This window comes from Erpetoichthys calabaricus, chromosome 16, assembly GCF_900747795.2.
Source record: "Erpetoichthys calabaricus chromosome 16, fErpCal1.3, whole genome shotgun sequence".
Classification (NCBI taxonomy): Eukaryota; Metazoa; Chordata; class Cladistia; order Polypteriformes; family Polypteridae; genus Erpetoichthys; species Erpetoichthys calabaricus.
The window spans coordinates 100,691,902-100,706,100 of record NC_041409.2 but is presented as its reverse complement, the minus strand read 5'-3'; the positions used below and the strand labels follow the sequence as shown (position 1 = coordinate 100,706,100).

The 14,199-nt window shown below is 39.1% G+C and overlaps 1 protein-coding gene across 1 annotated transcript in view; it reads left to right on the top strand.

Moving 5' to 3' along the window:
• Positions 1-1,079: 1,079 nt before the first annotated feature.
• Positions 1,080-14,199, top strand: part of g2e3 (G2/M-phase specific E3 ubiquitin protein ligase) — a 61,718-nt gene continuing 48,598 nt past the window's right edge. The window contains exons 1-5 of the mRNA XM_028821563.2: positions 1,080-1,178; positions 8,121-8,188; positions 11,158-11,255; positions 12,086-12,187; positions 13,614-13,738. Of these exons, the coding sequence (XP_028677396.1) occupies positions 8,143-8,188; positions 11,158-11,255; positions 12,086-12,187; positions 13,614-13,738 (371 nt within the window). The 5' untranslated portion in view covers positions 1,080-1,178; positions 8,121-8,142. The remainder of the gene's footprint in view (positions 1,179-8,120; positions 8,189-11,157; positions 11,256-12,085; positions 12,188-13,613; positions 13,739-14,199) is intronic.

The following is a 14,199-nucleotide window of genomic DNA, read 5'->3' as shown; positions in this document are numbered from 1 at the left end:
ATCCCAGCTTTTATTTTAAATTTAATTCTGCAAGAAAAAACAGAACACAGTTGGACACTTGCTTGGGAATATTCTGCACAAAGTGTAACAAGTCCTTCTTCAGAAAAGAGCCACAGATATACGCAATAAATGACCAATGGAGAGGTGGACTTTAGGGACCTTCACATCTGGAAGGTGAACAGGATGGACGAGCTGGGGTGAATTTCCATTTTTTTCTCACAATTATTCTAATGTTCTAAAGAGGCTTAGTTGACTCAATTGCTAAGCCCGACTCGCCGTCATCTTCTTTGGTGGAACCGAAACCGACAAGTCCATTTTACCGAGCTGGAGAAGCAAAACTCGCGGCTTGTAAACACCAACAAACCCACAAAAGCCACCGATTACGTAACTAATTATATTTATGGGTCATGCAAGGAGATTTAAAAACAGACTGATTTGGCCCCGGAAACCTTAATTACTGTAGAAGAAGCGCATATAGAAAATTGATCTGTCCGATCAAACATGTCCTTCTCTCATTTTCACATAATGTAGTGCCACATTAAAGATTTTCGTGGTGGTCGTTTCCGTTTGAAAGCTGCCCACATATTAAACTAAGAAATCCCACCAAAGAGTCCAGCTGCGGATTAAACACTTCGGAACCAGTCGGCATTATGCATCTCGGTGTCCATGAGTGTTTAATAAAATGTATTATTATTATTATTTATTAAAACGGTGCTTGGAAAGGGCACGAGTTGTATCAAACTCTCAAGGTATATTGTCCTTACCACATGTACTCCATTAAAATAAAAGTGTAACCTGTCAAGAAGAACATCAGCAAAGACCTCCCGCTATATAAAATTCTGTCTTTCCATCAAAGACATTCTAGAAAGCAGTCGGCTGCGCTCGTTTTGTTTTGATGACGCAGCTCAGCTATTAGCATAACACAACAATAGAAGAGCCGTCTGTTCCCGCCCCTGAGGGTAACGGCTGTGCGAATGAGCCAATGGAAGCCGTACTTGTAATCGGTGGCACCAATCAGAGCAGGTGTTCTGCAGTTAGAGACGCGCGTGCGCGACACGTCTTCAACCGGATGTTTGAGTTCAAATCTTTGACGCTGCTTGCTCATTGGAGCCGCTGGTGAGATGTGAGCGAGGAGCGAAGCTTAAACTAGAAGAATACAAGAAGTTAAATAGACGCAGGTATGGTGCTCGTCTTTTTTGGAATATTAAGTTATTTAATTCTGGTGTTAAGATCGATTCCGGCATGTGAGTCGGTGTTCTGTCAGTAGTAGTTTCATGAGGAGAAGAGCATTTGTAGGCATTTGCAAAGTTTTGTCATTTCCTTTAAATTAGTAAACGTCTAATATGGTTTCGCTTTAATGTTTACAATAGTTTGTTTTAATTCTTATACTGGAATATTTAGACATTTTGAAATGTTATTGTTTGCGCGTTTTACGTGTACTTGTCCTTTTCGCCTTGCTTACTTGGGGATTTAAATGAAGAATAGGGAGTCGTGTCGCGTCCAAGAAGAAGAAGAACTTTAAGTTCAGCTCGAAACTTTTAACATTTTCACCGTCTGTTTCGTAATTTTTGCCCCGCATTATTTGTGAGCGTTTCTAAACGAGATCTCTTATGACAAAAGAAAAAAAAAATCACCTACTCAAAAAAATATAATCGAAGTAATTCTTCGAAATTCGGGTGCGGTGTATTTGACGGGTTTTACGCAACTGAAGTCGGAGATCAGCGTGGAAACAAATTGAGATTTAAAATGGACAGAGAAGCAAACACGCCGATAACAAGTGATTTAATGCAAAGTTTCCTAGGCGTGGGGACGAGTTTCACTGAAGTAGTGGCATTTGTAACCCAAAAAAGCAGTTCACTTTTTTTTACGTGATTAGTCTTCATCGTGTATTTCTTTGTGTGTTTGAACAGCACTGGGGTCTTTAACACCGCTGACTCCCCCTGAGGCCATTAAAGAACTAACAGCCCTCCAATACTTTGTCAAACTTTTTACAGACCAGGTAGAATATATTAAAGCTGTAGCACTGTTCGAGTAACGCACGAATGTAGAACTGACAGGCTGTCGGATCAGAGTTAAAGTGAAATCTGGAGTTAAGAATCGCAATATTTAAAAAAAAAAAAAGTCTCAATTAGCGTAAACCGTCTTAATTCGGGGCATTCATAATAAAATTGTATCGAATTTTTGAAATATTAAAATATGTGCTTCAAGTTAAAGATCAGTTCGTCATTTTGTAACTTGCTTTGTCCTGCACAGGGTCACGGGGGTGCCGGAGCCTATCCCAGTAAGCATAGGGCGCTAGGCAGGAACAGACCCTGGACAGGGCTCCAATCTCATCGGCAAGGCCAACACACACACACACACACACAAACCTTATACTATGGCTAATAAGTCTTTTGGAGGAAACCCGCACGGACACGGGGAGAACGTGCAAACCCCATTCTGGAAGGATGCGGCCACCACTACGTCTAAATGTTCTCGATTGTAATAGAAGTGTCATTTTCTCCCTCCGATAGAGGTCCATAGAGGGGTAAAGAATTAAAAAATAACATCATACTCATAATTGTTTGACCTTGAAGTAGGCTGAAATGACACCTCACATGTTTATTTGTAAAATTTGTCATTTTTGACTTTTTAGGAGTAGCACTTAAAAGGCAAGGACCACTGGTAAAGAACTTCATGACAGTCTACAACGGCAATCTTGCCTATATTACTAATCCCAGATTTTGTGAAAAGGAGTGACTTTGATCCCTCATATCCCGTTAATTGATGAACTCCACACACAACTTCCAAGTCTTTCTGATCGTTTTTGCAGATGATCGCTATTGGTTTACTGTTTATTGTAAAGGTGTAATTTCCTGCACAAAAATAGTCTGCAGGACCACATACAGTGGGGGACCTCAAAAAGTTCGAAGTCTTGCATAACTCGATTTCAGGACACGTTGAACAGCATCACATTTGTGGGGTTTTCTTATATTGGTGAGTCAGGAGGAGTTGGAACAAATAAATCCGAAGCAATAAGGTCAACATTAAGACAGCAGTTTACTGTTTTTGTGGAATTCAGTTCCACCAATTTATACCTTTTTGTGTCTTTGAAGAGCTCTGTTGTTCTTAACACTGTAGACCTTCCTGAGGTTATTTGGTCGTGTACAAGACAGTTGTCTGCTCCAAAAAGTTTCTAGAGAAGGCTGAATACATTAAAGCTGTGGCACTGTTAGAAGGAACATGAATGTAGAGCTGATTATATGCTCAAGGAGGAGAGGAGAATAAGGTGAAATCTAGAATAAAGAATTGCATGCAAAAATACTTTCAGATGAGTCCATTAAAAAGTACTGCGCACAGGGTCAATGTGTGTGTTTTACTTTACTTTTTTAAAACACTGTTCTTCCCACATGTCCAGATTGATTAGTTTTTATGTTAATTGCAACAATTGGCCAAGTCTTGTGCACAATACTAACATTAGAATTTGGTAGTAAATTCCTAACGATATGAGCTTCAAAGTTAGGTAGCAAGGTTTGGTACAAGAAAACAAGACACAGAAGTCCTTTGTTGTCTAAACCTCAGTTAAAGAATATTGGAGCTGACAGCAGAGTTTAATACAGGGGTCTTTAAGTTCAGTCCTGGGGGCCAGCACTGGCTGCAGGATTTGTTTAAACCTGATTGCATAATTAGCTGTTAATCCTTGTCGGTTTGGTAGTGATTTCAGTCTGCCAGCTCATTTTATTTATTTTAATTTTGTATTCAAAAACTAGGATATTACAATGAAAAGCTACTCAAATCAAACAAATACGATCATTTTATTTTGAAATGGACGCAAGCGAGAAAAAAAAGCTAAACGGAGCAAGACAAAAAATGCCACCCGTACCTAAGAGAAAATGGAAAGGCATGAGTGGAAAAGCAAAAACAACCTTTTTAAATATGCTAAAATGACTAATAACAAGAGAGAGTCAATAACATGTTTATTCTAAAATAACTTTCATGAGTTCTTGCCTTGTTTAGAGGAAAAAAGTTGTGGATGTATCCTCTGAGTGAATTTTTTTTTTCCTCCCAAATTTGAGGTAATACAGGACGGTGCTTACCCCTTGTGTTTATAGTAGGTGGGCTGGGATGCTCCCAGTTATGCAAGATAAGCCTGCATGCTGGTAGTGTGGTACAGGTTATTGCAATCTATTTTTCTCTGTGCACTTTAATGCCATCTGACGGCCGTTAATGGAGGTATTGTAACACCGAGGATGTCCGAGTGTGTAAAGATTTTTGTCCAAAATGCTGATCACATACCACATTCCCAAATCATGTGGCCTAGTGAAACTGGACCTGGAGAGCAACACTTGCAGTTTGTGTCTTGCCTTGTGTACATTTTTTTGGCAATTGTAAACAAGATAAAGGTAATCAATGTAAGATCTTTAATTGAATTATGGAAAGTTTGATATCTCCACGTCACTCCAAAGATCTACAGCAAGGAAGAATCTCCCCCAATACAGTGTAAGTGCTCAGAACCATCTTATGAACCTGGTGGCATCATGCAATGCGTATCTTTTGAACCTGGTGTCAAGCGATTCCTTAATTAGGGATGCCAATTCTGAAAATCAATGGTTAAGTATATGTTGATCAGTATTTCTGTTTCTTATGTAATAAAAGTATTGGCATTCATCACTTTTCTTGTTCTGTGGCATTGAGTTAAATATTTGAGCCGGTATCATGCTACACTTCAGTGCAAATAATAAATCTGAAATATGGCTTCCGTATTTTTAATGGCACTTTTATGTCTTAGGACGGTGAGTAATGTTACAAAATGAATTCCACATGCATCCGACTAAGATCATTCGACCTGCTCTTGAGGTGGTCCAAGTTAGTGCACAACTTTGCTCAAACCGACTTCAAGAAGCACCGTGTAACCGCATATTGTCTTGGTCCGCCACTAGTCCACAGCTCTGGGACACACTCCCAACAGCACTAAACCCGAATGTTGGTCCTGGTAACACAACATGTGATCATCCAGAGATCACAGCATGCTCAGCCATTGTGGCGATGTGTTGCATGTTGGTTTTATGAGCAAGTAAGAGATTGCTGGAGTATATGAATTTCCCCTTAGATACTTTATTAATCCCATCTATTATATAGTGCCTTCTATCTATCTATCTATCTTATTCAATCCTGCCAACTACACTATCTATCACTCTGTTCACCTGGTAATGATGACTGCTATGATATCGATGAACTTGAACTGGGCTAAATGGTTTAGGCCAGGGGTAGGCAATGTCGGTCCTGGAGTGCCACAGTATGTGCAGGTTTTTGTTCCAACCCAGTTCCTTAACAAGAACTCAATTATTGCTGATGAAGCACATATTGCTTAAGTGACATTTTAATGCTTCATTTTAGTGGTCTCGCTTGTTAAGGTTCTCCAACCTTAATTGCGTATTTCAATCTTAAACTGCTGCATTCAGTGTTTTAATTGCTCCTTATTAGCAATAAGATGTAAAAGACAAAGCAGCCAGCAGTTCTCCAGCTAGCTTTTTTCCAATTACATCTGTGTGTGTTCATCATGCACGGTTTGATTTAATAAAACACTTAATAGACAAATGTGACAGACTGAAAACGATCTGTTTTAGGCTTCAAATCATTTGGATGATATCCTTGGAAAGGAAAAAAATCTACGATATAAAAGCCTTACATTGCACAGACTAACAAGCCATAAAATTAAATAAGGTCTGAGATTGGCAATGATTGGTTTCTAATTAAGCAATTGGGTTGGAATGAAAACCTGTAGCCACTGCGGCTCACCAGGACCGACATTGCCTACCCCTGTTTTACATCTTATTGCTAATAAGGAGCAATTAAAACACTGAATGCAGCAGTTTAAGATTGAAATAAGCAATTAAGGTTGGAGAACCTTAACAAGCGAGACCACTAAAATGAAGCATTAAAATGTCACTTAAGCAATATGTGCTTCATCAGCAATAATTGAGTTCTCGTTAAGGAACTGGGTTGAAACAAAAACCTGCACATACTGTGGCATTCCAGGACCGACGTTGCCTACCCCTGGTTTAGGCGATGGTTGGATAGATGTTTTAGGAGGCGGAGTCAAAAAAAAAGTGTAAGATGATCTATGTAGAGTAAACTCCTAGCTGTGTTCTGAATTTCTGAAAGACCAGTGTTGAACAGAAGTCCCAGTGAGAAGTGCAGGATTACGGCTAATGTATGCACGTTCATTTTAGAGTGTTAAATTAACATTAATGTTTGTGTTTGCACATGGGGGGTAAGCCCTGTGAAAATAGGGAAACATGCAAACAGCACATGGGAAGGCAGTTTAGCTGGGAATCAAAGTTCACAATGCTTTAGATAGATAGATACTTTATTATCTATCTTTAGTAAAGATCAGGAATTAATTTCTGAAATAAAATGCTTAATTGGGACTTTTAAGCGAGGGACTTGCTTCCACACTACCTTCTCATACTCCTATGTTATTGGTTTGTTTGTTAGGCTTATATTTTTGTACAAATGGCCAGTGATGCAGTAAACCCAGCTAATCAGTAGCTCTAGTCAGGGTGTGCTAGACTAAATTAGTGAGTCTTCAGCCTGATGTGTGTGTGTGTGTATGTATGTATATTTTATTAAAAAAAAGCAGAGAATGAAAGAGCATCTTATATAGTCGCACACATGCCCATGGGGACCACAGCCCTTCTGGTGCAGCCGCCATAAAGACAGACGAGACCAGGAGGATGGGGTCAGTATTGGACCCTGCATCACATGTGTATAGTGTTTCTGATAAAGCGTCATCTTCTACTTTAAGACCATATTGGCTACTCGGAGCCTTTTCTGATGCTTCACAGGCACTAGTTTATTGAACTTATCAAAGGGGTAACCCAGCTGGTGCCCCAACATTCCTTTTTTGTTGCTGTGGGTCTATATCAAGGTCACGTGTGTGTTTGTGTGTGTGTATATATATATTATGTGTGTGTGTGTGTATGTAATGTAATATATAATTACATTACATACACAGACACGTAATACACACACAATGAAGGTAAACCAAAGAGTAAAGTCAATTTAAAAATTAAGTGGTAACTGCGACGGGTATAAGCTGACCCAGTACAACGTGAGTGTGATGGCATATGGGTAGTTTGAGCACACACAGGGTATCCCTCTGTTTCTTCATCTACTTGAAGCCAAGCTCAAATGAACATGGACAGTCCACTTCAGGATCGCACCATTGTTAAGTGTGCCATAGTGGGTTTTCTTTGGGCAGAGGGAGTGAAACCTGCTGACATTTACTGTATTTAACTTCCAAGTATAACGATGGAGTACTCTTAGTACACTTCTGTATGTACAGAAGTTGATTCGATAATGAGTTAAACCGTGTAAGCACTGTGCCTGATTGTACATGCTCAAGTGGATGGCCAGTTGTTCAATGTCTGCGGCACTTGTCTAATTTCTTTTGTCTTTCCCTATTATAACTGACCGTGGACCCCCCAGAGGTTTCATTTCTTCTGTGATGCTGCTGACTGTAGTTTTTCTTTGCCTTTTCTCTGCTGTGAACTTGCCCTAGTTCAACAGTTCATTAATGGATGTGCAGTCAGTCAGTCATTTTCCAACCCGCTATATCCTAAGACCGGGTCATTGGGGTCTGCTGGAGCCAATCCCATCCAACACAGGGTGCAAGGCAGGAACAAATCCCGGGCAGGGCGCCAGCCCACCACAGGACACACACACTAGGGACACTTTAGGATCGCCAATGCACCTAACCTGCATGTCTTATGACTGTGGGAGGAATCTCCATGCAGGAAGGACCCGGGAAGTGGGACCTGTAGTGCCGGACTCGATTTATGTTAATCAATTTCAAACTACTGTTTAATTAAAGCTTCTATTTGCATTTTACCAGCGAACTTGTCACAGCTCTCTGTGCCTGCACTCAACCTCTCATAGAAAAATAAACTGAACTGAACTGAATCAAGTTTAAATAGACAGATACTTTATTAATCCCAAGGGGAAATTGTGAGATTTCAGGATGTGACTAGATTTGTGTAAGCCATATTTTTCGGGGGGAAACTGTTTACTTTGCATAGTAAGAAATACAATGACATTTATAACAGTTTTACAGACCCATGTGGTGGTTTCTTTAATAGGCGAAGATTTCCATGTTTAACCATGAAGAGACAACGCTCACCTTCAGAGACTAAAACTACCCAGTTGGGTGAGTATTGAGTTTTAGTTGGTAATGTTACATGCTTTCTAAATGGCTGACCATGTACCAGATGACTATTTATATTTATTAGTGTAAATCTGTTTATAGCTGAAAATGTATGAAATTTCCATTATGGAATATTTTCATTTGTTGAAGTGAAAATTGTCACATTTTTTAAAGTGTCTGGATAAAATGATGCGGGCAACTTGAAGGAATACTCCATTCAAAAAAATTAATTTGAAATATTGCTTATTCTGTGTAGTTTGTCGTGGTGGCCTAGAAAAATATTTAATTTCATGTTTTCATTGATATATTAAATACTGAATATTCCAATTCAAAGTGGGTGATTGTTTCATACTGTATAGCATAACCTATGTTAAAGTCGATGGAAGAAGAAAAACCGTGTCCGATAATGCACATATCCGATATCCACTTGTATGGTCTAAATGTGCAAAATGTGGGCACTTTTTTTATATGGACTGAAAATCTCCCCCTCATTCACTTTTAAAGACACCTTTCTTCTATTCATGGACACACAGCATTGTGGGAATTACATCCTCTGTTAATATTTGATGCAGTGTTTTCAGGAAGTAGCTTCTGTTCACTGCGACTGCCTGTCATGTCATTTGGCATCCCCAGTGACTCAGTCAGATCGGTCTATGACTAATGTGACTAATTCAAACTGGTCTGGTGTCCTCCTCCCCCCCCCCCCCCCCCCCCCCCCCCCCCCCCCCCCCTGGTTTTACGTTGTTGGCATGGCAACCAATAAGCCACAATAGCCGTGAAGTGCAATGGCTAAAAGCAAATTAAATCATGCAGAAACAAACTGGAAAACTCAACAGCAAGTCAGAATTTGGAAAAGCAAATTGCAACCAGCAAATGCTAATTGAGCAGCATGCAAACATTATCTTACTGTAGTATATAAAATACCAAAAAAAAACACAATGACATCTTTTACCTTACAGCATTCTTGCTTCCACCACACCACTTGTTGGAAAGCTGGGATTGAAGCGTGATTTACATTTAGCTCTCGCTGTTTTTTTTTCTGCCTCAATTTGCTGTTTTTATGCTTCTGTTTGTTTGCACAGTCATCGTTTTGTTTGCATGCTGCACCATTTGGCATTTGTTTCCGATTTTATTTTTGTTTTCTCATTTGTTTTTGCACATTCAATTTATTTTTGCGTTTCCAATTTGCTTTTGCGTATTCCGATTTGTTTTTGAGTATTCAATTTGCTTTTGTTTCCAATTTGTTTCTGTGTTTTCTTATGTGTGTTTTTGCATTATTTAATTTGGTTTTGCGCATTGCACTTCTGGGCCAATGTAATAAGCGCTCAACCCAACGCATAGGTTGCTGCCTCAAAAAATGAAGAAAACTGATGTTTGGGCTGGGCAAACCGAAGATAGACATGTCTACCTGAAGTTTCATGTCTGTAGTACCACCTCAGAAGGGGAAAAGCATTAAAAAATGCATGGATTGCAGCCAAACTCTCCATACGTGGAAAGATTTTTGTGCAGTGCCACTGCTTTCAGACAGAATATTAATTGGCATGCATCATGCTTGTGATCCCTTGGAAAACTGGAACCGTGTTGGTAAGTCGTCATGTGATTCTTGGTCTTGTAATCTGACATCCTGATTGGTCCGAGATCAGCAACTTCAGTCCTCATGTTTGACATCTTCTCCTGCTAGAACAGGGGATCCCCAACTCCGGTCCTGGAGGGCACCAGTGACTGCAGGTTTTCATTCTAACCGTTTTCTTAATCAGTAACCTATTTTTGCTACTAATTAATTTGTTTTGAATTTTATTTGACTTGCTGTTGATGTCTCAGACCCCTTAATTGTTTCTTCCTTAATTAGCAGCCAAACAATAATGAGATACAAAATGAACCAAAACATGACCAACATTGTCAATCATTAAATATCTGAAAATAAAAAAAGATGATCTCAGGAATGTTGATCTGCTCAGGTTCGCAAAACATTTTGTCAGTGCTCTTAGAAAAGAGAAAATCTAACAATTTCAGAAATGTATGTTACTGCACAATGAGAGCAGCAACGAGCCGTGGAATATGAGAGCGAGTGTAGTAATTAACAAGACTGTTGAGTTTAATTAAGCAACTGGGTGGAGTGAAATTGGTTGGAATTTCAGACCCTGACTTAGTTGGTCTTTTGTGGGCTCACTTCCCATTACATTTTTGTTTGGGTGCCATTTAAGGAAAGAATAAGTAATTCAGAGGATTAATGAAGAAATGCAGGGGAACAAATCTTAAAAAAAAAAAGAGTCAATTAAAGTTAATTCAGACGAAGTTAATTAGCAGCAAAACCATGCACTAATTAAGGGTTGAAATGAAAACCTGCAGCCACTGGGACCCTCCAGGACCGGAGCTGGTGGACCCCTGTTCTAGAAGTTGTGTAATATACCACCAGCTGTAGCTAACTGAATAAGGTGTGTAAACTTATAAATGGTAACATGAGTGGGCTGGCAAATGAGACAGATCCATTCATTCCATCCAACGAGTTTGTATAGCTAAATTGTGCCGGGATGTCCTCCAAGTACTTTATAAAAGTTGTCAGCTTTCATTCAAAAGGGATACACATTTAAATTTGCGCATCTCTATGTAAGAAAGGTGGTGTTAGGAAAGTTCTAATTACGTGTGCTGAATGCCATAAGGACACTTCGTGGTAAAGTCAGCAGTCACTACCGTGTTTTTTTTTGTTTTTTTTTTATTGGTGTTAGTCAGGGATCGGTGGTTTTGATTTCAACAGACGTTATCCATTCCACTTTTTCAAATCGATCAGTAAAGTTGCACATTATTGGATTTAAGGATGTAGTTCCGAAATTAAATGGGGCGGGAAATAAAAAGAATCATAGATTTAAAAATCACTGTCATGTTACATCTGCTACATCCTATACAGCATTTCTCCCAGATACTTTCTCCCTATTCAGCCTTTCCGGTAAACAGCCTTTAAAATCTCATTTCAGCGTGTGTGTTTTGCAATTTGACGGAAGACTGTCCAGAAAAGTATGGCGAGAAGAAGACCTACAAGGAGTACGATATCACCCTGCATTATTTCTGTCTTGTAAGTGGTCTGTTTTATCTTCTGAAATCCTGTTTTATAAAAAATAAGATGTTATCGATTTTCATTTCATGATTTTTCTCCAACAATGTTGTAAAATGTTTTAAGAAGTTAACACCAATCTGAAAATGTGTTGTCACATCAAATGTGAAATTGTCTTTCTAGTGCACAGGTGTCGAACTCCGGTCCTTGAGGGCCGCAGTGGCTGCATGTTTTCATTCTAACCATCTTCTTCATTAGTGAGCTGTTTTTACTGCTAATTAACTTCTTTTGCTTTAGTTTTAATTAACTTGACCCCGCCCCCTTCATTGTCTCTTTTTCCTTAATTAGTAGCCAAACAATAATGAGATATCAAACAAGCCACCACATGACAGATTTGGAAATGTCTGATGTGGCAGAATGAGAGCAGCAATAAGTCATTGAATTAAATAACGGGCTTAATTAACAGGAAGAATCAGCTTCTCATTGGTTGGAGTTTGAAATCCCAGTTTAGCTGGTCATCTGTTGGCTCGTTTCACGTCTCATTTCTGTTTGGCTACCATTTAATGAAGAAACAAATCAATTCAGTGGACTGAATCCTTAAACAGGGCTATTGAAATGAAGGGAAAAGGAGTTAATTAGCAGTGAAAACTACTCGCTGATTAGGAAAAGGGTGAGAATGAAAACCAGTGGCCCTCCAGGCCCGGAGTTCGACACCCCTGTTCTAGTGCAAGAACCGTGCAACGGCCTCAAAGGGTATGATGTGCATTTGTTTTGTGAATAATACTTGGTTTTGTACACCTCTGTATATGTATAACCCAGTTGTAAGGCAAAGTTATCATTTTCTTGTCTAGTTAATGTCCAGTGGTCTGTACCAGAAAGGGGAAGAAGATGAAGGCATACATGGGTTTTTGATAGAAGATATCAAAAAGGAAATAATTAGATCCTCAAAGCTGGTAAGTTGTGAAGCTTTGTGTTTTTCTTTTAATACGGGGTGGCACAGGGAAACGGGAAATTTTGGATCTAAGTGTTGGTGACTCTGAGGTGTCTGCAGTTGTTTGCGACCTCGTTTAGAACTCCTTGCCATAAGTTATAATGGAGCAGTGGAGATGTGCATGACGAGCGTTCGCTGTGAAGTCCTTTTATAAGAATGATGATCGTGTGACTGCAGTGCAAAGGAAAATTCGGCGCTAGGACAGTTAGGACGTCGTGTCCCGTCTGCTCATGCGATTACAACATGGATGTGTAATTTCAATGAAATGGGTTCAACCTTTAAAAAAAGAAGTCCCCAGGTGGAGCTACTTTGTATACTGCCCGACATTTGATGGCAGCTATTCGACGATTGTTTGGAAGGCGCGTCACTTCACGCAACGGTGACGTTCCATGGCCTCGGACATCTACACTGCAATTTTTTTTTTTTTTTCTGTGGGGGCATCTTAAAAGCCAAGTGTACTGCACACGTTCTGCAACCATTTCTGAACTGAAAAGGAGTACTGAAGAGGAAATCACTGACATTCCTCGTGACGTGTTACATCGCACGAGGTAGAATTTCCACAACAGGCTGTCAGAATGTTTACAGAGAAATATAAAAACACAAAGTGAATATTGATTACCATCGTTAATTGCATATTCTGTACAGTACATTTCATCATTATGTATTTTGTAAAGTTTGTGTATTGAACGTCAATTGAAAATGACCCGTTTCCCTGCACCACCCTGTATTTTCTTAGCTCTTTTAAAGTATTTATAAGCTTACCTGTAAACTACTGGCCGCAATGCACAGTGACATTTAGATGATGGTACATTCCAGGTTTATTCAGAAAATGTCTTGTTGGAGATTTTAGGACAGAAGAAATTTGTTTTGTAGTTAGGAATAGAGCATTCGGAATAATAAATGGAATGCAGTAATCGCCCCTTTGCGTGATTAGTTTATCTGTATTCATAATCGTGACTAATTGTGCAGTCCTAAAACTTTACATTATTCCTTGAGGGTAGGTTTGGGATTGTTCAAGTTATTTAAAATATGTTCATGTTAAAGCAGTGTAGTATTGGAGACAAAATTATGTTGTTTGCATAATCTTGTCCCATGCTATTTAATTTTTTTAATTCATGGTCTCATGTCCTTTAAAATACTGCGTTTTTCTTTTGTTTTCATTTTCTGTCCTGCTTAAGGATTGCCAATTCATTTTCAAAAACATTTAGATATGGGTGTATCTAAGAAAATAAATTAACAAAATGAAAGCTTTTATTTTGATATAGTGACATTTATTACAAGTGGTTAACCTCAAACTAAGTCGTATAATCCAAGTATTCCACTTTTTGTGTTGTGCAGATGATGGTGAATTTCATCTAGCTTTACATCTTGTAATTCTTTATCCGTAGAAGTGCAAGATTTGTAAGAAGAATGGAGCTTCTGTTGGCTGTTCAGTCAAAGAATGCCGCAAGACCTTTCACTTCCCTTGTGGAATACAAAAAGAATGTATTTTCCAGTATACTGATCTGTTCCCGTAAGTTTTGTTGTCCTCTAGAATAACTATTTATTAGAAACAACTTTCTTCCGTAAAATAGAGTACATAAACGGCAGTTCTATTGCTGAAATAGAGATTAATTGTCCTAATGTTTCCTTTGTCTCTAGGACTTCATGACCTGTCCTCTCCTTTCCGCTCTCCTGCTCGTCTTAATATTGCTGTCTTGTGTTCGCCTGTGCTGTATGTGTGTTTGATACTACTGTGTACTGTAGCTGTATGTGGTCTCTGTTGTGTAGGTCTAGTAGGTCAAATACTTCATGCAGGGTACTAAAGTGTCGTGAGAACATGGGGCTCTGAAACCAATAAAAACGTCATTGTGCTTCAAACTACAGAAACTAGCAAATACTGTACTTATTTCTTAACAGGAAGTGGTTTGTTGGTGGTTTTTATAGAATGATGTTTGACTAAATACATTTTCTCTTCAGACAATTGTGCTACAC